Genomic DNA, 25,605 nt, shown 5'->3' on the forward strand with positions numbered 1-25,605 from the left:
CCTCTTCAGCTTCCTCATCTATAAAGTGGGTGGTATTAATGCTGGCTTTATAGGGTTATTACAAATATTTAAAGAAACAACTTGTGTAAAACTCAGTGCACAAAACCTTTCCCCTTCAAAGGGACTCCAAAATGTTAGCTTTATCTCACCCTTCTCCCCTCATTTCCTGTGTTTCTAAATGGTGTGTGGAAGAAAGCTAATTTGTTTCTTATGCTCGTGCTTCAATTAATATGATACTCTTTTGAGAAGCTCAGTTCAATTTACATAGCTGGGGGTATACAGATACACCAGGCTGATTTGAGGCTGATAATGATGAAAGAACTTTTATATATGTTTTTTGTCTTTAGAGTATAGTTCTCCTTCAGAAGGTAGGCACTGTTTCATTTTAAAGGCTGGATCTTAGTTACCTTCAATAAAGTAGCCAAGTTGGGCTGCCCACTGGTCTAATGAGTTTCTGTTGGATTAGTTCCATTTAGTCTGTGTCATGGCCTGGGTCAGACAGCTCACTAATGGACACACTTAACGATGCCACTTTGGTCCAGATGGTGTGACTAAAGAGGCTCGATTTCACTGCTGGTAAAAGTGACCCAGAGGCACTCTTTGCTGATATTAGTGACATTGTCTTTGTATCTGAAATCACCATCTCCCTCTCCTCATCCCATATTGCAAGAAAATTAGATTCTACTAGAAAGAACAGGGCCCAAGAGCTGTAGTAACAGGAGTTTATTCCCTCATTTGAGAAATTTTGTGTTCCTAGGGTAAATGAGATCAATTTTGGCTTATAATGATAATACTCCCTATGTTTTTCAGATGTTGGAGAAAGTGTAGCAACAAAGCAAAGCTCCACGTGTACCATGGAGGGGGATGGGAGGGGAGACAAAAAAATAAGAAAAATATAAAACATAATGAGTTTGATGGGTTGCTTTAATTTTCTTTAAATATGTTAAATCTTTAGAAATAAACTTATAATCAAAAATATAAATATATTTTACAAATGATTGAAAAGCTGACTATCAATCAATTATATTGTAAAATATTTCAAAATTTTTGAATGGGTAGAAAACTATGTTTGGATTGCCAATAATGCATATTTACTTTTAGCCCTGAAAACAGCAAGTCACCTGCACATTTTATAAATCTATGTGGTTATCTTTACACATACTAAAAATGCCTTGATAATTTGTTAGTGTTTGTATTTGTTAGTGTACGTTTATGAGCATCTTCAGCCCTATTAAATGTTTGGAGGCTTGGGAGGTATTAGGGAGGAGGGAGAAAGGACAGCCTCACTAAGAACTCAGCATCTGGTCAGAGAGATAGAACCAGGATTCTTTTATTACTGTCAACAGTTCCCAAGGGAATATCCTGTATGTTTGTGTGTGTACATGTGTGTATTTGCATTAGAGGAATCATTTTTGTAGGATAGACTCCTGCAAATCAGAGTTATGTGTATTTTACATTTAGAAAAGTTTACTAAATTGTACTCCAAGAAAGTCTTTCCAATCTGTGTCTCCACCAAATGTTACAGGTGTACTTGTTCCCCCCGCTCCACCCACCACCATCACTGGATATTTTTAGTCTTTTGTTTTTACCAGTGGGATAAGCAAAATGTCTCATGGTAGTTTGAGTTTATTTCTTTGGTTACCAGTGAGATAGAACATCTTCTCAAATTGTTATCAGCTATTTGTAGTTCTCCTTAGGTGACATTTATTTGCATCCATTTTCCATTTGTCTTTTGGGTTGTTGGTCTTATTCTAATTAATGTATAGACTCTCCATAAAGCACATATAAAAAATTGTACCATGGCTATATCTGTAGCCCACTTTGCTACCTCTGCATTAAAATAATTGCTAGAAAAGCCTATGCAATTTAGCCTTTTCATATTTCTACACTACTGCTTTTCTTCTTTCCTAATTCAGCCTTCCCACCATTGCAGTCAGCAGGTTAGATGGCAAACATTTCAGGAGGGCAAGGGAAACAAATATATATTGCTTCCTTATATGTGCTAAGTTGTTAACCTCTACCGTCTATTGTGTGGTCAATGCACTATAGTAATCCCAAACAAGTCTAATAAATAGATATCATTGTTTTCCTGATGTAGAAAAAAAAAAAAAAAAAAAAGGCTGATTCAGAGAAGGTTGAGAAGTGAGCCTAAGATGAAGGAAGTGATAAGAGACCTCAGGTCTGTCAGATAATACCCAGACTCCTTCCACCAAACCATGCTTCCTTCAGAAGCACTTCTGTTAACCTAGTAGCACCATTTAGGTTGTTTACACTCAAGTCTCCAACGATATATAGTGCAGAAAGAGGCAACATTAGGGCTTAGGTTTACCAATCTCCAGCTTTGGTTGGGGACTAGAGGAGGGAGGAGGAGGCTAATGATAGGAAAGATACAGTCATCCTTGGGTTAACGTGGGTAAAGGGGGAAAACTGGAAAAGGCAATCCCAATAGTACTGAGGATAGGGTGCCTGAATCAGTGAGCAGGAGTTTGCAAACAAGAAGAGGGTAGAGACTGTCCAAGTAGAAAGTGCATATACTTCAATGTTCATGAACCATCAAAGAATCAGCATCAACAGAGCAATGACAACAATGTGGACTGGAGAGCAGTTAAGATGAATGGTACCTCATTATGGAATAGCATTCAGATAGTAGAATTTAAAGAAAAAAAAAAAAAGTAGAAGAAGCAGAACTTCATACTGCCTTCCATTAGGCAGTGTTTCAAATACTGGAGACCTACCTTTGTAGGAAGAGGATCAGTTATACTTGGCCTGTTTCAGTTCAGTTCAGTTCAGTCGCTCTGTCGTGTCCGACTCTTTGAGACTCGAAGAATTGCAGCAGCCAGGCCTTCCTGTCCATCACCAACTCCTGGAGTTCACTCAGACTCACGTCCATAGAGTTGGTGATGCCATCCAGCCATCTCATCCTCTGTCCCCTTCTCCTCCTGCCCCCAATCCCTCCCAGCATCAGAGTCTTTTCCAATGAGTCAACTCTTCACATGAGGTGGCCAAAGTACTGGAGTTTCAGCTTTAGCATCATTCCTTCCAAAGAACAACCAAGACTGATCTCCTTTAGAATGGACTGGTTGGATCTCCTTGCAGTCCAAGGGACTCTCAAGAGTCTTCTCCAACATCACGGTTCAAAAGCATCAATTCTTCAGCACTCAGCTTTCTTCACAGTACAACTCTCACATCCATACATGACCACTGGAAAAACCATAGCCTTGACTAGATGGACCTTTGTTGGCAAAGTAATGTCTCTGCTTTTGAATATGCTATCTAGGTTGGTCATAACTTTCCTTCCAAGGAGTAAGCGTCTTTTAATTTCATGGCTGCAGTCACCATCTGTAGTGATTTTGGAGCCCAGAAAAATAAAGTTTGGCACTGTTTCCACTGTTACCCCATCTATTTCCCATGAAGTGATGGGACCAGATGCCATGATCTTCATTTTCTGAATGTTGAGCTTTAAGCCAACTTTTTCACTCTCCACTTTCACTTTCATCAAGAGGCTTTTGAGTTCCTCTTCACTTTCTGCCATAAGGGTGGTGTCATCTGCATATCTGAGGTTATCGATATTTCTCCTGGCAATCTTGATTCCAACTTGTGTTTCTCCCAGTCCAGCGTTTCTCATGATGTACTCTGCATAGAAGTTAAATAAGCAGGGTGACAATATACAGCCTTGAGGTACTCCTTTTCCTATTTGGAACCAGTCTGTTGTTCCATGTCCAGTTCTAACTGTTGCTTCCTGACCTGCATACAAATTTCTCAAGAGGCAGATCAGGTGGTCTGGTATTCCCATCTCTTTCAGAATTGTCCACAGTTTATTGTGGTCCACACAGTCAAAGGCTTTGGCATAGTCAATAAAGCAGAAATAGATGTTTTTCTGGAACTCTCTTGCTTTTTCCATGATCCAGCGGATGTTGGCGATTTGATTTCTGGTTCCTCTGCCTTTTCTAAAACCAGCTTGAACATCAGGAAGTTCACGGTTCACATATTGCTGAAGCCTGGCTTGGAGAATTTTGAGCATTACTTTACTAGCGTGTGAGATGAGTGCAATTGTGCAGTAGTTTGAGCATTCTTTGGCATTGCCTTTCTTTGGGATTGGAATGAAAACTGACCTTTTCCAGTCCTGTGGCCACTGCTGAGTTTTCCAAATTTGCTGGCATATTGAGTGCAGCACTTTCACAGCGTCATCTTTCAGGATTTGGAATAGCTCAACTGGAATTCCATCACCTCCACTAGCTTTGTTCATAGTGATGCTTTCTAAGGCCCACTTGACTTCACATTCCAGGATGTCTGGCTCTAGGTCAGTGATCACACCATCATGATTATCTGGGTCGTGAAGATCTTTTTTGTACAGTTCTTCTGTGTATTCTTGCCACCTCTTCTTAATATCTTCTGCTTCTGTTAGGTCTATACCATTTCTGTCCTTTATCGAGCTCATCTTTGCATGAAATGTTCCTTTGGTATCTCTGATTTTCTTGAAGAGATCCCTAGTCTTTCCCATTCTGTTGTTTTCCTCTATTTCTTTGCATTGATCGCTGAAGAAGGCTTTCTTATCTCTTCTTGCTATTCTTTGGAACTCTGCATTCAGATGTTTATATCTTTCCTTTTCTCCTTTGCTTTTTGCTTCTCTTCTTTTCACAGCTATTTGTAAGGCCTCCCCAGACAGCCATTTTGCTTTTTTGCATTTCTTTTCTATGGGAATGGTCTTGATCCCTGTCTCCTGTACAGTGTCACGAACCTCATTCCATAGTTCATCAGGCACTCTATCAGATCTAGGCCCTTAAATCTATTTCTCACTTCCACTGTATAATCATAAGGGATTTGATTTAGGTCATACCTGAATGGTCTAGTGGTTTTCCTTACTTTCTTCAATTTAAGTCTGAATTTGGCAATAAGAAGTTCATGATCTGAGCCACAGTCAGCTCCTGGTCTTGTTTTTGCTGACTGTATAGAGCTTCTCCATCTTTGGCTGCAAAGAATATAATCAATCTGATTTCGGTGTTGACCATCTGGTGATGTCCATGTATAGAGTCTTCTCGTGATTTTGGAGCCCCCCAAAAAATAAAGTCTGACACTGTTTCCACTGTTTCCCCATCTATTTGCCATGAAGTGATGGGACCAGATGCCAAGATCTTCGTTTTCTGAATGTTGAGCTTTAAGCCAACTTTTTCGCTCTCCTCTTTTCACTTTCATCAAGAGGCTTTTTAGTTCCTCTTCACTTTCTACCATAAGGGTGGTGTCATCTGCATATCTGAGGTTATTGATATTTCTCCCGGCAATCTTGATTCCAGCTTGTGCTTCTTCCAGCCCAGCGTTTCTCATGATGTACTCTGCATAGAAGTTAAATAAGCAGGGTGACAATATACAACCTTGAGGTAGTCCTTTTCCTATTTGGAACCAGTCTGTTGTTCCGTGTCCAGTTCTAACTGTTGCTTCCTGACCAGCATATAGGTTTCTCAAGAGGCCGGTCAGGTGGTCTGGTATTCCCATCTCTTTCAGAATTTTCCAGTTTATTTATCCAAAAGCAAAAATGTGAGTAGCAAGATTACTAGAAGTGTCTTCTTAGAGTATGAAAGACAATTATGATAGCTTAGGTTACTGGCTTTCAGTCAATTCCATCTGGTATTTTACAAATTAGCTCATTATTCTGCTGTTTTTATGAATGTGTTAGTCTGCAAACATATCATTGTCACAAATTAGTCACCTAGTGTTTCTCTGAAAGTGATTTAATACAAGCACACCCACATCATAATATGGGATAGTAAACTAGGTCCTGGCTTGACCCTCTAAATGGAATTCAGCATAAAGTATGATTCACTTTGCAAGGGGATTTTGGCACACACACTACCTTCTGATTTCCTAAGGTTAGAAATGTGATCACTAGAATGTGATCCTTGCCACGAGTATGGACAATACCATGTGATATTAAAAACCTCTGTAGTTTGCCCTATGAACCCGGGAGATCCCAGCCTGCTGATAAATGATGCATTTACAGCTTTGTTGTTTTTATTCGTGTTGGTTGTCGCAGGAGTCATCACAACTGTTTCAGTTCAATAATAGCAATTGCAATTTTGAGAATTATCATAAACATCTGATTTTGAAAGCATTTTTTTTTCTTTTAAAAGGGAAGCAGATGAGTTTACCCACCAGCTATTTAGAAAGAAAAAAAAAATATGTAGGAAAACATAAGCTTCCCTCTCCTAACTTGATTACCTATTAAGAAGTGCCTTGGAATATAATCAGAAAACTCTCTCAGGGACGATGCCTTTGGTGCAAGCTTGGAGCTGTGAACTCAACGGCTTAATACAAACAAATAAGGAAGATGTAGGCTTCCCTGGTCGCTCAGATGGTAAATAATCTGCCTGCAATGCAGAAGACCCGGGTTCGATCCCTGGATCTAGAAGATCCCCTGGAGAAGGAATGGCAACCCACTCCAGTATTCTTGCCTGGGAAATTCCATGGACAGAGGACACACTGGGAGGCCACAGTCCATGGGGTCACAAAGAGTTGGACATAACTGAGTCATTAACACTTTCATTGTCATAACGTGAAGTTTTAAGATAGAGTGTTCCAGTGATTGTTTCTTGCTTTTTGTTTTTGTTATTTATTTGCTTGTTTGTTTTTCAGGGGTAGTTGTTAAGAGGCTTAGGCACATCACCCAGATTTTGCTTGCCTTCTTACGATGTTGTCCTTTTGCTCAGACAGACTCTCCTCATTATTGCAAGAGCATGGTCCCAGCCAGGCACAAGGTCCAGAGTCAGAAAACAAACCCTTTCTTCCTTTGTGCTTCTAACTTTTTATGAAACGCTTCTCCCAGAAGACATTTCAGCCAACTTACCTTCATATCTCTTTGGTGAGGTTTGGTTTTAGGACATAAAGGAATTACTGGGATTAGACTGTTCAGGATTTACGTCTGAACTGGGCAGGGAATCACTTTCTCTGAGTGCTTAGCTGCCACAAAAAGTAAATTCTTGTGAAAACAGTTGGGTTTCTGCCAGCAAGGAAGAGGGAGGGTGGATGTTGAGTCTTTACCAACAATGGTAAAGGAACCATGGTGTTACAAACATGGTAATAAATGTTAAAAGTGAAGTTTCAACAAAGGCAGTGAGGGACAATAAAAGCCACATTCCAAAGTATGGTGTCTGTGCTAAGTTTCAAGTTTCAATATTTGGCAAAACTAATACAATTATGTAAAGTTTAAAAATAAAATAAAATTAAAAAAAAAAAAAAAAGGAAACCAAATCAAAACAAACTAAAAAAAAAAAAAGTTTCAAAGTAGTTGGCCAAGAGTCAGTTTCATGACTTTGGGGCCTCTTATACCAGGGCCCTTAACTCAGATCAAGGCGATCACAGAGTTCAAAGAGGGGGGAAAGAAGAGTAACATATTAAAAGCAATTCATTTTTTATAGAAAGAGATAACTGAGTGGTGCTATGAGCCTTACCATCTCTTACCTCAAAGGGAGCTGTAGTCATCTCGTTCACATCAAATGTGAAAAAATGTGAATGTGAATCCTCAAAACCAGAAAAAAAGGATTCAGTGGTGGGAATTTTTCCCATAGACCAGATTCACACCACACTTGAGAGAGAGCTGGCCTTGTCAGTGGTGGGAATTTTTCCCATAAAATGGCCTTGAACCATTTTATTTCCTTCCTTAGAGGACCACCTGGAAAAGGCACTTGAACTTCTCATGAAGTGTTTGGCTTTGTAGAGATGGGACCCCTAGAAAACCATGGGCTTGGTGGAGGGGGATGATGAACCAGCAGCACTCTGAACACAAAGCTCTGCCTGGCTCATGAGAGTTGCAGCCATAGGGGCCAGTGGGCACACAGCTAATGAATCCACAAAAGTGCCCAGGAGACAAGGAGGCAACATGCAACATCTGCCAGGTCCCCAGTGCAAAATACCATCTTATGAACATGCCAGATCAAAAAAGAAATCTTCCTTTCATCACCTCTTTCCATGCTCTGACCTCAGAGTAGTCAGTACCAACAGCTGGGAAGTCAGGATAGGATGGAAAGGGTAAGATAGACCCTGCCCTTGCCTCACCAACTTACCATGTTGCAAGCAGCTAACCTGCAGTGAGCCCAGCTGGGACCTGGAAGAAGATGTGAGTTAAATCAAGTTTGGAGTTTCAGATTACAATGTGAAAGGCTCATTCTAATATCTGAGTAAAATCTAAGTTGATGGTTTAAAGAGAATATAAAGTTCTCTATTGCCTAAGAGTGCCCAGAAAAGTCACATGACTTTCCCCATATAAAATTTTAAGGGGTAGTAAGAAACCAAAACAAAATGGTTTTAATACATGTCACATACCCTTATTTTCAATAACTTTGTTATAATATTGATACTTTTAATTTTTTTAACATTCTGACAATACCACATCACATTTGTATCTCTAGTTGCATGTTTTTCCTTTTGAGCATCCTCTAATATTTGAAAGGAAAATTATTTATACCTTCCAACGAATATTCTAATTTTTGAAACACCTATGCACCAGTAGAAGAATCTCAAAGTAGATTTTCATTAAAGATACGAGGCAGTAATTCACTGTGGAAACAAGGGAAATAAGAAAGTTAGTGTTAATGGTAGTGCCCTTCTGTCACAGTCCACTGCTTTTCATTGGCCCTTGTCTTTATCCACCCCTCTTCCTTTCAGACTCCTTAGGACTGGGAGTTTAGGATTGTCAGGTGCTCACAAAAGGTACTGCCCTTGAGGAGACGTCACCAGGGATTCTTGTTGTTGTTCAATAGCTAAGTCATGTCTGACGCTTTGTGGCTCCATGGACTGCAGCACCCCAGATGTCCCTGTCTTTCACCATCTCCCAGAGTTTGCTCAGGCTCAGGTTCATTAAGTGGGTGATTCCATCCAACCAGGGATTCTGCATTGCAACAATTTCTTGACCCTTCTCTTTCAAGAACAAAAGTGTTCCAACCCTAGACACACTATGGCAGCCTCATCCAAATGATCTGCCTCTAATTACTGGATATTTGTTGGGCAGAAGAACAAAGGTGAGGAGTTTATATTTGCATTAACTTTGCTCCCGCTTCCAGTGCAACTTCTATTCTTTTAAAAAGAAAGCAGAAATTTAAAAAAAAAATCAAAGAAGCTTGCTGAGAGTCCTGGTAACAAAGGACCAGATCCTCATCTACCTGTTCCACCAACAATCTAAAGGGAAAGGGTCAGTGAGACGAGACGAGGAATCCTCAAGGGTAACTTATTATTGGATCAGCTTTGCTACTATTTTGTGGAAAAATTTAAAATTCTTCTGTGTCTTCATCCATTTTATAAACCGTGAAAGTAAGAACAACAGATGAAATCAGGTAACATTCCATGTTGAATTCTTCCCCACTCATGACATGTTTCCCATAGGGAAAAGTATAAGCTACATAGATAAGCAGTTGGATCACATGTTAGTATTTTTCTTTTTAATTCAGTCGTGGATGTGGTGTTTATGTTTGCCCATCTGAATCTGACAAGTGAGCTGTATAGTCTGTAGGGATGTTTTTAGGGGTGGAGTGTGCCATGAGAGGCAAGCTGGTTGATCGTTTCAGGTGATCAGTGTTCTGGATTCTCCTCCAAGTGAGAGCTTTGACAAGCACAGCAGAGCAGAAGGTACTGAATGCTAGGTGAAGGAGGAGTTATCTGTCTACAGTAGGCAAGTAGGAGTTAATAACTAGCCTTGAATTTATTTTGCACTCAAGTGTAAAGAATGTTTTAATTAATTATATCAAAATGACTTTAAAATTATTATTCTAAAAGATTAAAAGTTCTGGTTTTAATATGTTTTAATATTTTGAAACTGTCAAGTGATTATTTTAAAATAATCATTTGAATGTTCTTTTTTCTCCCTAAAAAGGAATTTACCTTTCGAGTGCTAAATTTTCTTCCTCCATCAAGTTAATAAAAATCGCACTATTTCCCCCCTTCATTATTCTCTCTCTCTCTCTCTCTCTCTCTCTCTGTCTTTTGCCTTCTATCTGAGACAAATTAACATTCACTGAAGAAAGTGATGAGAGGAGTTTAAGAAAAATAAGAAGCCAATATTTTGACTTAAAGTGTAATATATGTCAGTCATATGAAAAGGTTGCTCTCTCCAAAACCCCTATGCGTGGATGTAGATGTATATACATTAAATGTTAATTATTCTGGGTGTGTTTTATGTAAGCCCCTTGATTGAGTAACCATCAATTCTACGTCAAGCTAATTCACTTGTCTATTCAATATTACAATATAGCATTAATTTTAACTTGTTTTGTTTTTGGAGGGAGGGAAAGGATTTATGAATAGCAACATAAAATTTCTTATATGGTGACTCATCTAGTCAAGATTTTGATTGCAAGGAAAAGAAACTAACTTAGACTGGGTTTTGTGAAAAAGGAAGAATATAGTTAATGTAAAGATACAAAAATCATAGAAACAAAGTGTAACTGGATCTTGTTGGATTTGTAGAACTCTAGAATTAGGCAATTCTTCTTTGTGTGGCTATATAATCATTCATTTCTGTTTGTCTCTGTGTTTCAGCTCTTTGCCTGCTTCTCTATCTGTAATTACTGCAATTTTCTTAGTCATCACTTTGCACTTGATCCAAAATGGCTTCAGCCCCTAAGTCCACATGACACTTTGGTTCAAGCTCATCTGTAACTGATTAGATTCCCTCTGTTTTCTTATGAACATATGCATTTCAAATATGAATATTAATGTTTTCTATCAAGTGAATGAATCAGGTGCCAATGGGTCACATTTTCATACCTATTGCAGTTGGATTTTACAAGAGTACTAAGGGTGTAGTTAGTTCAGTTCAGTTCAGTTGCTCAGTCATGTCCGACTCTTTGCGACCCCATGAATCGCAGTGCGCCAGGCCTCCGTGTCCATCACCAACTCCCGGAGTTCACTCAGACTCACGTCCATCGAGTCAGTGATGCCATCCAGCCATCTCATCCTCTGTCATCCCCTTCTCCTCCTGCCCCCAATCCCTCCCAGCATCAGAGTCTTTTCCAATGAGTCAACTCTTCGCATCAGGTGGCCAAAGTACTGGAGTTTCAGCTTTAGCATCATTCCTTCCAAAGAAATCCCAGGGCTGATCTCCTTCAGAATGGACTGGTTGGATCTCCTTGCAGTCCAAGGGACTCTGAAGAGTCTTCTCCAGCACCACAGTTCAAAAGCATCAATTCTTTGGCGCTCAGCTTTCTTCACAGTCCAACTCTCACATCCATACATGACCACTGGAAAAACCATAGCCTTGACTAGTTGGACCTTTGTTGGCAAAGTAATGTCTCTGCTTTTTAATATGCTATAGGTTGGTCATAACTTTTCTTCCAAGGAGTAAGCATCTTCTAATTTCATGGCTGCAGTGATTTTGGAGCCCAGAAAAATAAAGTCTGACACTGTTTCCACTGTTTCCCCATCTATTTCCCATGAAGTGATGGGACCAGATGCCAAGATCTTCGTTTTCTGAATGTTGAGCTTTAAGCCAACTTTTTCACTCTCCTCTTTCACTTTCATCAAGAGGCTTTTTAGTTCCTCTTCACTTTCTGCCATAAGGGTGGTGTCATCTGCATATCTGAGGTTATTGATATTTCTCCCGGCAATCTTGATTCCAGCTTGTGCTTCTTCCAGTCCAGTGTTTCTCACAGTGTACTCTGCATATAAGTTAAATAAGCAGGGTGACAATATACAGCCCTGACGTACTCCTTTTCCTATTTGGAACCAGTCTGTTGTTCCATGTCCGGTTCTAACTGTTGCTTCCTGACCTGCATACAGGTTTCTCAAGAGGCCGGTCAGGTGGTCTGGTATTCCCATCTCTTTCAGAATTTTCCACAGTTTATTGTGATCCACACAGTCAAAGGCTTTGGCATAGTCAATAAGGAAGGCTCTTTAGAAAGAACTGTCAGAAGACAAAAATAATCGTGTTTGGTGTATTGATTGATTCATTTATGATAATCATTCACTCAACAAATATTTCATTGAGCACTTATTATACACCGGACACTATTCTAGGCACTGAGAATACTGCAGAGACAAAAGAGACCAATGAAATCCCAGTGTCCTGATGGAATTTCTCTTATAATCTTTAACCCTTTATTTCAAAGATAATTGGAAAAAAAATAGAATAGCAGTGTCCTCCTATGGTAAATACAAGGTATTAAAATTAATAATACATGTATATGTGTCTTTATGTGTATATGTAATATGTACATTATAAATGTGCTAAATTGCTTCAGTTGTGTCCAACTTTGTTAATTGGCTATGCTGTGCTGTGCTTAGTCAGTCAGTAGTGTCTGATGCTTTGTGACCCCATAGACTGTTACTGGCCAGGCTCCTCTGTCTGTGGGATTCTCCAGGCAAGAATACTGGAGTGTGTTGCCATGCCCTCCTCCAGGGCATCTACCTGACCCAGGGATCGAACACAAGTCTCCTGCAGCTCCTGTATTAAAGGCAGATTCTTTACCACTGAGCTACCGGGGAAGCCCTTAATTTGTAAATATAGTCATATTTACTTTTACTTAGTTAACTGTCAGTGGTGTGTAAGTGGGAGTGTGTATGTGTGTGTTTATGTACTGGAAACAGTAATTGAGGTCTTTGGATTTTAAATGACATCTAATTTGGGGACTTTGATGTAGCCTCTTTTAACTTCCAATGAAAATGACTATGAAAATACGCCCTCCCAAAACTGCAATTAGAAAAGCACTTAAATCCAGGTCCGATAGTGATTGATGCCAGAATATTAAAGAACCAAAAAATTAGATTGAAAATATAAATAATAGATCGTCCATCTTATGTCATTCTACAAGTAGACAAAAATAATTTCTTGGATTTACCTGGACCGGAAACATATATAGTATATACTGTTACTATAGTAGATATGTAACTATCTTAAGTTTTTTTTAAAAGAAGTGTACCAGCATACACAAAGTAAGAGCAGAATGACAAAGTTAGGAAATATACAAGTTTGCAGATACGTACATATTTGAGCTGGAGTAAAATAAGCACATCCTGTTATCAAGATATGTAATCAGATATGTCATTTTGTAAGTAGGCATAGTTCAATGTCAGTGGTTCCAACTCTGAATCACCGCTGCTTTTGGTCCCAGTTACAGTGTTTATATAAACATGAAAAATAATAAATCAATTATTATTCTTTTCTTTTTTAAGTCTTGATATTGATTTAGCTAATAATGTTAGTGGAGTGTTTGACTTCTTGAATATATATTTTAATTCTCATTGTTCAGCTTTGAGGTTAGATATTTCAAATCAGAGATTTTGAAATTATTAGAAATGTGGTTTTGAAATTCCAATATATCTATATTAACTATAAATGACTATCCTTCCTTAATAAGTACTATATATATTTTTCTCTTCATTGGTGTCTCAATTTTGATAATAATACATGGAAATATTCTCATTAAGAAGATTAATCAACTCAGAAATATGTAAAGTAAAAGGTGAAAATCCTTTCTTAAAGAGGCTTACTTTTACTTCCTTATCTCGGAGGTAATTAGTTTACCAGTATTTGGTGTATATCCTTCTGGTTCTTTTCCTCTAATTGTCATAAATATATATATCTATATTCACATGTGGAGAAGGCAATGGCACCCCACTCCAGTACTCTTGCCGGGAAAATCCCATGGATGGAGGAGCCTGGTAGGCTGCAGTCTATGGGGTCGCGAAGAGTCAAACACGACTGAGCAACTTCACTTTCACTTTTCACTTTCCTGCATTGGAGAAGGAAATGGCAACCCACTCCAGTGTTCTTGCGTGGAGAATCCCAGGGACGGCAGAGCCTGGTGGGCTGCCGTCTATGGGGTCGCACAGAGTCGGACACGACTGAAGTGACTTAGCAGCAGCATATTCACATGTACATTTAAATTCATATTAAGTAATTCATATTAAAAATATTACTCTGAAAGGTTGAGGTTTTTTTTAAAAGCTTTTCACCTACCAATATTTCGGGTGTTTTTTCCAAGTCATTCTTAGAAATCTATACTATCCCAGAAACATGGTATATATTGAAGCCTGGCCTTAAGTATTATATGAGAAATATTTTTACGTCTTTAAATTTGATATGATACAAAGCTTTTAGAAAAGTTTAAGGTAGAAATGAGATATAATTACATTTCAGAAGGGACTTCCAATACTATCTCCTTGTAAATTGCAGACCAGGTGAAGCATATTTTATTACATTTTCTAAAGATTGAATATGTGCATAAGTTCATCATGCTAAGTTGCTTCAGTAGTGTCCAACTGTTTGCAATCTTGTGGATTGTAGCCCGCAAGACTCCTCTGTGCATGGGATTCTCCTGGCAAGAATACTGGAGTGGGCTGCCGTGCCTTCCTCTTCCCAATCCAGGGATTGAATCCACCTCTCTTATTGTCTACTGCATCAGCAGGCCATTTCTTTACCACTAGTGCCGCCCAGGAAAAAGCTAAAAAGTACATGTGAGCAACATTTAAAGGGTTCTCTTCATGTGACAAAATATTTTCTATAATTATCCCCAAATTTAAAAATTATAATAACCTGTAAATTTGCTGTTATTTCTATTACAATAAGGAAATTGAATCGCACAGACTTTTAGTGAGTTGTTAAAAATTACACATAAGTGAAAGGCAGAAACTGAAATTAAGGGCTCACATCTTGAGACTCTAAGAGCAAATTCGACTTTTGCTCTTCAAAGTTGTTGTAGATTTTTTCCACATTTGATTTTTGAATAATAAATATTAATAGTAAGTTCTTTCTTTGTATCCTAAAATTAGTTATTCCAACACTTCTGCTTTCAAAAATATTAGAAGTAGAATTTAGCAAGCTTTCTAAATATCCCAATTATAAAATGTGTTCGATGATATGAGAATTTTATCCTATTAAGTATGTTTAACATGTAAGATGGGAAAATTTAAGTTTAGGCTATATGATCCAAAGTAACTTGTTATATTAGTTAAATCATGAAAATTTCCATCAAAGCATCTCTTGGTTTTAGGTAATCAAAATAGGTGTTCCATGCATTTCTTTTACACTTTTCTGTTGGTGGTTGTAAGCTTGGTCATAAGAACATGTGAAAATTGAATGAACTAGCAACTTGCTGAAACATGACCCCATTCCCTGATTCTTAGCAGTTGAAACCATGTCTTCATGAAGTGCTCCTCTTATTTCACTTATAAAGGTGCTGAACAGTGTGCCTTCATGCTTTGCTAGAACTTGCCAGAAATGAGAAGCCGTCACTATCAACATGGTCATTAGTTAACATTTGTTGACTGAGTGCCAACAACGTTTTTTGGTGTTACAAATACACAGAGAAAGACACTGTTCTTTTCCAGAGGGATTGGTTTTCTGTTGGGGAGCGGGAGAGAGGATTTGGTCTGAATGTTCTTTTCCTACTGGGAGGTAAGGGTGGGAATGGGATGACTGGCAGTCGTCCTGGGTCTCATTCTACATATGGGGATGTCACTCTTACTTGCTTATTAATTGATAATATATATAATGAAGTGTTAGTCACTCAGTCATGTCTGACTCTTTGTGACCCTGTGGACTGGAGACTGCCAGGCTCCAGTCCATGGGATTTGCCAGGCGAGAATACTGGAGTGGGTTGCCAGGGGAACTTCCTGACCCAGGGATTGAAACTGGGTTCCCCACATTACAGGCAGACTCTTTTACCAATTGAGCCATCAGGGAAGCCCAATATATATAATACATACAACAAAACTGACTTCCTTGGTGGCTCAGAAAGGAAAGCATCCACCTGCAATGCAGAAGCCCTGGGATCAATCCCTGGATTGGGAAGACAACCCTGGAGAAGGCAAAGGCAACCCACTCCAGTGTTCTTGCTGGTGAATTCCATGGACAGGGGAGCCTGATGGACTACAGTCAATGGGGTTGCAAAGCGTCAGACATGACTGAGTGACTAACACTGTCACTTTCATACATATACATAAGCATAAACAAAAAATATGCATAAATTTCATTTTATTGGAAAAATTTAAGAATATATTGTTTTTTTTGGCTTTTGGTGAAAAAATCATATCCCCCAGAATATCTTCTGCATTGTCTATTTACTAAGATATACTCATACCCGTACTACTAATATAGAGAATGTGCTTAAAAAATTATGCAGAGTCCCTTGGACAGCAAGGAGATCAAACCAGTCAATCCTAAAGGAAATCAATCCTGCATATTCATTGGGTTTTCCTTGTAACTAAGCTGGTAAAGAATCCACCTGCAATGGAGGAGACCCTGGTTTGATTCCTGGATCAGGAAGATCCCCTGGAGAAGGGAGAGGCTTCCAGTGTTCTTGGGCTTCCCTGGTGGTTCAGATGTTAAAGAATCCACCTGCAATGTGGGACACCTGCGTTCGATCCCTGAGTTGGGAAGATCCCCTGGAGAAGGAAATGGAAACCCACTCCAGTATTCTTGCCTGGAGAACAGAGGAGCCTGGTAGGCTACAGTCCGTGGGATTGCAAAGAGTCAGATACAACTGAAGGACTTTCACTTCACTTCACTTCACTTCACTTCATAGTCACTGGAAGGACTGATGCCGAGCTGAAGCACCAGTACTTTGGCCACCTGATGCAAAGAGCCAACTCATTAGAAAAGACCCTGATGATGGAAAAGACTGAGGGCAGAAGAAGAGGCCAAGAGAAGATGAGATGGTTGGATTGCATCACCGACTCAATGGACATGAGTTTGAGCAAACTCTGGAATATGGTGAAGGCCAGGGAAGCCTGGCATGCTGCAGTCCATGGGGTCACAAAGAGTCAGACATGACCTGGCGGCTGAACAACAAATTTGTATATGTAAATATTTTTATACAAAAGTTATCAAGCCTCTAAAAAGAACAGGACACTTCTCTACATTATCTGAACTGACAATTAGTATTCTTAAAAGATTAATTAAAGAGCACTTTTTAGACCCTTTTCTATATCTAAATCTAGAGGAGTTTTAACTTCATTTCACTCAAGTTATTTAAGAGGCAGTCACTGAGAGTAACTGTTGGCTATAGCAAAATGTGATGGTGATAGAAAGACATACCTTAACACTTGAAATTAAAATTTCATTCTGAAAGTGAAACTCAGGGGAAAATCAATGAGTTAAGTCACATCAGATAAGTGACCAAAGAGTTTAGGAAACACACAATGTTTGGACTAAGGGTGTGTCTTTATTATGCTTTGTTTATATTAGCATAAAGATATAACTTAATCACTTATATTAAACTCATTGTGAAATTGAAAAGGTTTGAAGAGAATGGAGCCTTGAGCCTGGCAATACAAAGATGAGATTTTGTTTGGAAAGTGTTAATTTTGTGTTTCTACTGTTAATGTTTTCGAGAACATTTTTTAAAGAACTCCCCTATTCACACCATACCTAGAAATAAAACAGGTAAAAGCAAAGGAGCTCTGGATGAAACAGTACAAGGTACCTGGCCTTCACTTTGCCCTCAGTTGGCTCGAGGCAACTTTGCGAAACCACAAGACTCTTAGGAATTTAGTTTGAAAACTATCATCCTTGGAAGCATAACCCCTAGTCATGGCAGAAAGAGGCTTTAATTATAGGAAAAGAGCATGGGGACACTAACTAGTTAATTCTTCTGATTCTGAGTACAGTAAACAATCTCATGAAAATGTTACAGTATTCTGATTTGCTCAGGGTTTGTAGTTTATACCTTATCAGTAAAATAGCATCCTTTTTAAAATGTTAAAAATCCTTTTTAAAATAGCTTTTGAATTTAATCTCCTGTGAGGATAGTTAATGTGAGTCCAGCCTTGAAAGACCAGATATTCTTGTGCTTGTCTTGGTATTAAATTTTTAAAAAGGAGACAATAACTAGCCTTTTGTCTGTAGGGCTGAGCCTACACCATGGCTATAGGAAGTTTGTGCCCATCTGTGCTGCCTTGCTAATATTAATTTGAGCTCTTTTATTGATTAAAATGGTGGAGCTGGGATCCACTATAAAAGTAGTATTTTATGCTTACTCCTGTACTTCTTAGAAGTTGTATGAAAAGATGATTACCTTTTAGTAGAAAAAACAGATTTGTATTGCCCCTCTCCATCAACATTACTCATCTTTCAGAACTTTTTTTTCAAATTACAAATCTATTAGTTCTGCCTAAATGTTATTTCACGAAGACTACACATTTGTGAAATATTAAATACATTTTGTGAAGTATCAGTTTGTAAAATAGTGATCAAACTCTGAAGACCCTGTTTGTAATATACATGGGATAAAAATACTAGACATCAGCTATTTCTATTCTCTAAGCAAGTCTATTTTTAATATATGTTTGTTGCCTGGAGTTTTCAAAATACTCTGTTTAAGATTGTTTATTAATGGGTAGTCCTTGGTTCCCTGAGCTGATAAATCATATTTTTTCTTTCTTATCCCTCAAGCAGAAATTTGGCTTTTCTACTATTTGTCATAGCTTCTCACTTGTGTGTTCTTTCATTCTAATGTGTTACCTTATTCTAGACAGATGTGTCTTATAAAAATAGAAATAAAAAGCCAACAAAAGTTTACCTAAAAATATTCAGTTGAAATCTCCCCTTGGTTTAAATATATTTTAAATTTACATTTCCTCTAGTAATCGGATGACTAAATTGCTTAGTTTTTTTTTTTTTTTTAAAGTGATTTATTATTTGCCCACAAATGGAAACATAGCTAACAAGTATTGAATGTTAAACTGTGTGGTAATTGAGAGAGAGATATTTTGAGTGTTATTTCATCCATGGGTATCACTTTCACATACAAACAGAGTAGGGTAGAATGAACTTAAAAAAAAATGGAAATTTCAAATAAATGCCTATTACAAGGGAAAATAAATTTCTACATCATTTAAAAAGGTATTTATTTGCTACTTTCTATTGAGGCCTTTTTATATGTGTGAGGACTAAGTATTGGTTTTGTAGTAGGTTAATATCCATTATTCTATTATCACCATCCTCAAAGAACACTAACCTCTCAAATAATCTGAATTTTCTTCCAGATCTTCTACTAACATGATGTATGATGATGAACAAATGCTATCATTTTGGAGATTCAGCTCCAAAGCTGGCATAATAAATGTCATACTTTCCTCAGAATAATTCCATGAGGCTAAACTAGTACCTGTAAACATAAACTTTTAGAAAACGTTGCATTAACGCATGGTGGTATTCTTCTCTACAAAGGCACCAAGATTCGGTGGTAATGAGTGCAGGCTTTGGAGTCAGACTTTCTTGATTCAGATTGTAACTCCTACTTGGCCTTGAGCAAACTGCTTACTATTAAGAGTGCCACTATTTCTTCTTCTGTAGAACAGGGCTAGTAATAGTCCATCCCTAATAGTGTTGTTGTGAGGATTAAATGAGATAATATTGTAAAGCACTTAGTACAGAGGCAGGGACATTTTAAGTGTTCCTTACTCTTAAAAAACAATATTAAAATATCTCATATAAATAACAAATTTTGAATTACTCAGCGATGCTTGGTTTAAGTATTCAAAGCTTGTTAAAAACAATTCAGACTGAAATCTTCTGGTTCAGATCACAAATGGCATTGTGGAATTTATTCCCTTTAGAAAAAGGAGGTCGTGAGGACACTGCCTAGGCTACAGGAAATCCCAAGAAATATTCTCAAGTTTCTTTTCAGCTGTAGTACCATCTTTCTGAACCTACAAGTTCAAACTGCTTTTAAATAAATCACTCAGTTCTTCCTCCTCCCAGTAGTACTTTCATCAGAATCATCGTTTGATCAAAATGAAAACTCCCCAAATTATGGCAGTTTTCAAGACTAAATTTCTTTATACCTGGTTTTAAATTTGTGGGCAATGCCACCGCCCCCCCCCCCACCCCCTGCCAAGTCTCTGTAATGATTTTTGCTATGACAGGGCCTCACTGGGGAAATCCTAACTGAAGATAATAGCCTGATGTATTAAATGTTGCCAGTATTCCATTAATATTAAGTAATTGCATAACAGCCTTTTTAAATACTAAGTTAAAAGTGATACATTAATATTGAGTACACTGCTACTGTAAAGTCCATTCTCCTCCTGATTTCCGAGTAACACCATTTAAGTGCCAACCTACTATTACAAGAGTTTACTATTTTATTCTTGCTCCAAAATGGCATCAACAGCGATGGGGTGCTTTCAGGGGATTGTTGAACAGAATTTTTGCAACAAAGAGGGAAGGTTGAGGAAATGCAGAACAGCTCCAGTAGGCATGGCAAGGCTTTATCTCAGCACTTCTCAAATCCACACACCCCCTAATCAAGCAAGCAGCTTTATGGCATGCGCAATTGCAAGTCAAGTCTAACCGACTTCCGCAGGACTGGCTTCCACAGGATTTCCTGTCCAAAAAAGACCGGTGGTCCCCTGTCGCTAAATGGTTACAGAACCATCAAGTTAGCCAGGCGCCCCCTCCCCAGCTTGTGTGTGTGTGTTAAAAACAAGAGAGTCGAAGTGACCAAACCCTGTCATTTGCACATTCTCTCTGTGGATTTCTTTATTCCCTTTCACTTCATTGGGTAAGAGAGGGGAAAAAAAAAACAACACCCAGCTGACAAAAAGCCTCCCTCCTTAGTATCTATTTGTTCAAGGTGTCTTTTCCCTGGGAGGTTATTTACAGGTTTCTCGCTGCTTAGCTGGTCTCACCTGGTGATCACTTACTGAAAGGAGAAATCTGCCCTTTCGGGGTGAGCTGTGCCTTTAACCCCTTTGGCCGGCTCTTCCTGGGAGGTGAGCGCGGCGCGCTGCAGTGTCTGGGAGCCCACCTAGAGGGCCCCCTTTGACGCCAGCACATCCCTGGCCGGGCGGCAGCCTCTGCAGCCGAGCGGGCTGCTGCAGAGTTAATGTACAGTACCACGGAGCCTGCAAGTGTCCTGAGCTGTTCAGAGCCGGCTGGCGGGCACAGCCCGGGGCAGACGAGGCGGCTGCGACGATTCCAAAGGTTCTGCTGGAAATTCGGCGCTGGGGGACCCCAGTGGGAGCCTGTTGCCATTGTGTTTTAAAAGCATGCAAGGTCTGTATAGCTCGGGCGTGAGAATCTTTCAGAAGCTGTCAGAGCATCCGAGTAAATGACACCTACTGGGAAATTGAATTGGGGGTAAAAAAGAGAGAGAAGAGAGGAGAAAGACAGCGGGGGGGTTAGAAATTCTTAGACAACGTCTGAGTTGCAGCTGTGAAAATTCATTTTCTTTCCAAGACAAAATATGAAAAGCCCGCACATGGGTTTGATAACAGCAAATTAGAGGGGTTTCTGCAGGGAGAGGATCAATAGCTTAGTCATTTGACTGAAAGAGAGCAGGCAGCCTTATTATGGGGCTTGGCAGCAGAAATGAATGTTCTCCTGACAGCACCTTCTGAAGTCATGATGGGAGCTCCTGGTGATCCTTGCCTTCCTACTTTTGCAGTTGAAAACCAGCCATTCTGAGACGGGGAGAGAAGTTGGCTTTTGGTTATACATGGTTGCTAGCCCCTCTGCCCAGGTCTTTGTCCGACACGTCTCAGAAGGCAGCACTGCGTTAAAGTGACCACACATGAATATGTGCCTCAGAAAGAAGAAAAAGCAATATTCATTTCTAAAGGACAGCATGGCCAAGCAACCTGAAGTTTTCCATTTCCCTTCTAACACTTCTTTAACAAGGATAACAAGAAACTGTCTTTTGACTCCTTTTTTCCCACATTCCAGAGTCCTTCCTGCAAAGATGCATTAATTCCACTCCAGGCAGTTGGATTTTACTGGGACAATATTTGCCACCATTTAGGATTAGCGATTGAACTGGTTATTTAGTAAGTTGACTAAACTACTGGAACCTAAATGGGTGGACCCATGCCTGCAGTGCTCTGTGATGTTTCTTTCTTCAAACCCTGGAAGGGCTTTTGTTGTTGCTCTTTGTTTTTTGGGGGGGATTTTTTTGGAATTCAATACTTGTTGCAATAATTGCCCATGATAGCTGCTCAAACAGGAGAGTTGGAATTCATCTTTGAAAATCACTACATGTAACATACAAGACAAGGAAAATATTAATGACGGAAGATCTGCCAACATGATGCATGTGAATAATTTCCCCTTTAGAAGGCATTCCTGGATATGGTGAGTAATCAATATCCCCTTCAGTTGGTAATACTCAGAATTATAAAATCCCATGACAGGTACCAGAGGTAGATTTGTCTTGAACAAGAATATCAGTCTCACATGAGGATGAAAAGTAAAACATGTTTAAAAACAAATATTTCTGAGAAAGTATTGGTTATGCAATAACAAATTACTTGTTAATATAAAAGCATTCCAAATAAGTCAGGTATGAGGACATTGACAAGTGCTGAAATTTCATAGAGAGACCAAAAAAAAAAAAAGCCACAACAACTTTGAGAATGGCAACTATTTAATTAATAAGTAAAAGGAAAAAGGAAGTTTAGGATTTGGTATTTACACTTTTGTCTTTTTTTTAATTTGAAAATTCCTTGGGGAAGGACACACACAGGCATCTCATGTCGATTTGCTTGGTGTTAGGTCTTTGAAAATTTCCAAAAGAAGGTTTAAGGGAAAACTTAGAATGCTGACTCAATTTTAAAATGATGTTAAGATATGTTGGTGCCTGAGATTTAAGGAATATTTTCACTATTCAAGAAATATTTTACCAAAATGAGCCAATTTCATAGAATTCTAATAGATGAATCATGAGATGCTTGGACTCTCATGGAACTTGCTTAGTGCAATGATATTTGGTCATGTATTAAGGTTCAACGTAATGAATTAAGGTCCACGGGCATGTGACATCATGTACCATTTCTTGTTAGAGTTTATGATTAAACGTTTCTAGGAACTAGTTGCTGAGGGTAGTATAAGGGCAAAGCTCACTATTTAAAAATTGCTTGTTTTCACCACACCTTTAGGGTTGACTGGATTCAATTTATCATAGCAGAGACTTTGTGAATGTATGGTAAAGGTACATTTTCAGGTTTTGTGGCTTACTAATATGGTTTGGTTTGCATACTGCAATGTATCTCATTTTGAAAGTGTATTTCTTGGGTATATTTTCTGGCTGGCCTTAGAATAAGTGATATTCATCAAAATACAGGTTTCTGAGGTTTTTCTAGTTACTTTTATGACAGTAGCTCAAATGAAAGCATCTTGATATTTTGAAACTCCACCAAAATCCCCTACTGGTTTATTACAGACGTTTCAGCTTGTTAGCTGAAAATCAGTTACAGAGAAGGGTGAGTGACATCCTCTGTCACTGGGCAGGACTCATTTTCTGTCAGTATCTGATGGATCCAGAATCGACACTGTGGCGTATCTTCCTTCTCTGCCATCCGGAGCCACTGTCCCAGGCCGTAATGTGCTGGGGAAGGAGCCTGGGTGACATGCCTGCAAACCTCAGTGGCCCACTTCCAAGTGCATCATCAGAGTTCCCGACTCGGGAGCTTCGGTGCTGCCTTGCTTGTCCTGATGGTGAGGGTCGGACACAGCAATGAGGTCTTTGTCATTCTTAGCAGTACAGTCAGATAGGTAGTCTTAAACCCTAAGATTGAAAAGGTCCTGGAAACAATCCCTGGCACATAGTAGGCATTTGTCAAATATTTTTTTCAACAATTCCTTATGCCTTCCTTCCAGGTTAATTTTGTACCTATTTAGATTCGTTTAGAGAAAAATAAAATTAGCATTCTCATTTCTATAAAGTGTACTTTGCTGTAAAGCAACAGTTTTTGTTCTGCCTAAGCTTTGCTGTTTGGGTCTATTTGTTTATGTTGTAATAGGAAGGATGCAATTTACTCTTTGAATACCTAACATTATAACCACCTTTTATTTTATTTTATTGTTGCTGCATTTACCTCACCTCTGCTTTTGACTGGAAAGAATCTAACTATTCAACCCTGTAGTTTTTGAAAGAATGCAAATGTGCTTATTCATGCTCCTTTAAACCTGTAACATATATGTTTGAAAACTGAATGCAGAAGTTGAGAGCCTTGGTGGTTTTCTTTTGTGCCTGCAGCTAGGTAACCCTTCATACATTTCACTGCATGATGTGCCAATTTGTTGATGTCGTGGCCAAACAGAGCCACTGTGGAGTGTTAGTGTTCTGTGTACCTATTCTTGCTTGGGCCCTTTAGAAGGATTCATTAATATGATATTGAACTCAAAGGAAGAAGGTGGTGACTTTTTCCAGGTGACCAAATTAATGTTGTGCTTGTTCTCAACTTCCCCAATTGTTGTTTCTTTCTTATTTATAACCTCACCTCTTAATACCATGGTTAAGAGATTTCTAGGTTTCTAGGGTTCTAGGTTTCTTGACAGAAAACCTTCTTTCTCTTTGTCCTGCTGTAAGAGTCCTGTTGGATTGAATTCTATGCTCATGAATGGTCCTGCTAAGAAGAAAGGATTTGCCAAGTTGTTCTGCTTTGCATCCCCAAATCTTTTTCCTCATTCTCCTACGCAGGTTTTTTTTTTTCCCCCCACAAAGAGGGCAGATCAGAAGTTGGCAACAGCTCAATGCCTGGGAATAATAAACATTTGAAAGGAGATGTGTGCCTTGGGTTTCACAATCTAATCTCTATGAAGGCTCTAAACCCTTTGGATGGGCAGGGTATAGAGATGCACACTTATTTCTCTTCTAATTTTTGAAGGAGCAAGGAGGGAAATTTGAGATGAAGGAGGTCTAAGAGGAGTCTTCAAAAGTTCATCAGAGGTAATGGTTCCAGTAGAAGCCTAGTGTAGAGTTCCTTCTCGGATTCTCATCCTCCTGCCCCGGGGCTGGTATGTTGATGGTTGAGCAATAGTATGACAAATTCTTAGTTTATTGGTGACAAGTTAAAGTTAATAAGCGGTCTTATTACTTGTCTTAATAGAACACTACCCTTTGAGAGCTAAAAGAGTGGTAAGAAGAATGTGCTTTCCCTGTTTAAATCTACATTAGAAAAATCTCCTGGAGGATTTTATTGCTAAGGTTTCTTTCCATTACACTTTTCAACCTTTTTAGTGCCAAACCAAACAAAGATAAGGGTTCATCTCACTCTGTAAATACTTACTATATAGTTAGCCCTTATTTTTTTATTCTGGCTAGTTGTTAGAATATAGTGGTAGCCTAACAATTCAGAAATGGGCCTTCTTGCATGGCTGAAAGAAGAGAGAGAAATGTTAGTCAGCTTTCTAGGAATTTAAATTTCAGCTTGTAGCAACAAAGAGGACTCTTTAGAAACACCAGGCACAGAATCATTATGCAGGGGTCCAATAAGAGGGACATAACATAGTGCGCCTAGCATGTGCTTGTAGCTTTTTGCTTTATTTAAAAATACATAACAAATTTGCATAATCTGATTTATAAATGCTCTGGAATTTCATGCCAGAAATGCCAGGCCCATCTTGCATGCAATTTAATTTTACATATATAACATTTAGGAGGGCATTTTATTGAAATACCTTGGCATCCTTCTTATGATGAACTCAGAAGACTCAGAAGACAGAGGGAGGTAGAAGCCAAGGGCCCCTGCCAGGGAAGGTGGTTCCGTACTGCTCTGTGGGCTCCTTTGAGGAAGCCTTGGGAAATTTGGGACCAGTGACTGTGGATGGTAGGTGACTAATTGAGGTTTAGGATTTTATTTTTTAAAGTCCACACATTTAAATATTTTTACCAAACTCTCTTT

General features: G+C 38.9%; 1 protein-coding gene across 13 annotated transcripts in view; it reads left to right on the plus strand.

Moving 5' to 3' along the window:
• PDE4D (phosphodiesterase 4D) overlaps positions 1-25,605 on the plus strand; it is a 1,672,581-nt gene that overhangs the window by 1,032,302 nt on the left and 614,674 nt on the right. Inside the window, exons 1-2 of one of the 13 annotated variants that reach the window (XM_025270801.3) lie at positions 20,584-20,980; positions 21,372-22,054. The exons of 11 other annotated variants lie outside the window; for them this stretch is intronic. In XM_025270801.3, the coding sequence (XP_025126586.1) occupies positions 22,008-22,054 (47 nt within the window). In that variant the 5' untranslated portion in view covers positions 20,584-20,980; positions 21,372-22,007. Of the gene's footprint in view, positions 1-20,583; positions 22,055-25,605 lie in introns of those variants that run through there. One more of the 13 variants, XM_045163660.1, reaches the window with a different exon arrangement.

Source organism: Bubalus bubalis, chromosome 19 (assembly GCF_019923935.1).
Source record: "Bubalus bubalis isolate 160015118507 breed Murrah chromosome 19, NDDB_SH_1, whole genome shotgun sequence".
NCBI lineage: Eukaryota > Metazoa > Chordata > Mammalia > Artiodactyla > Bovidae > Bubalus > Bubalus bubalis.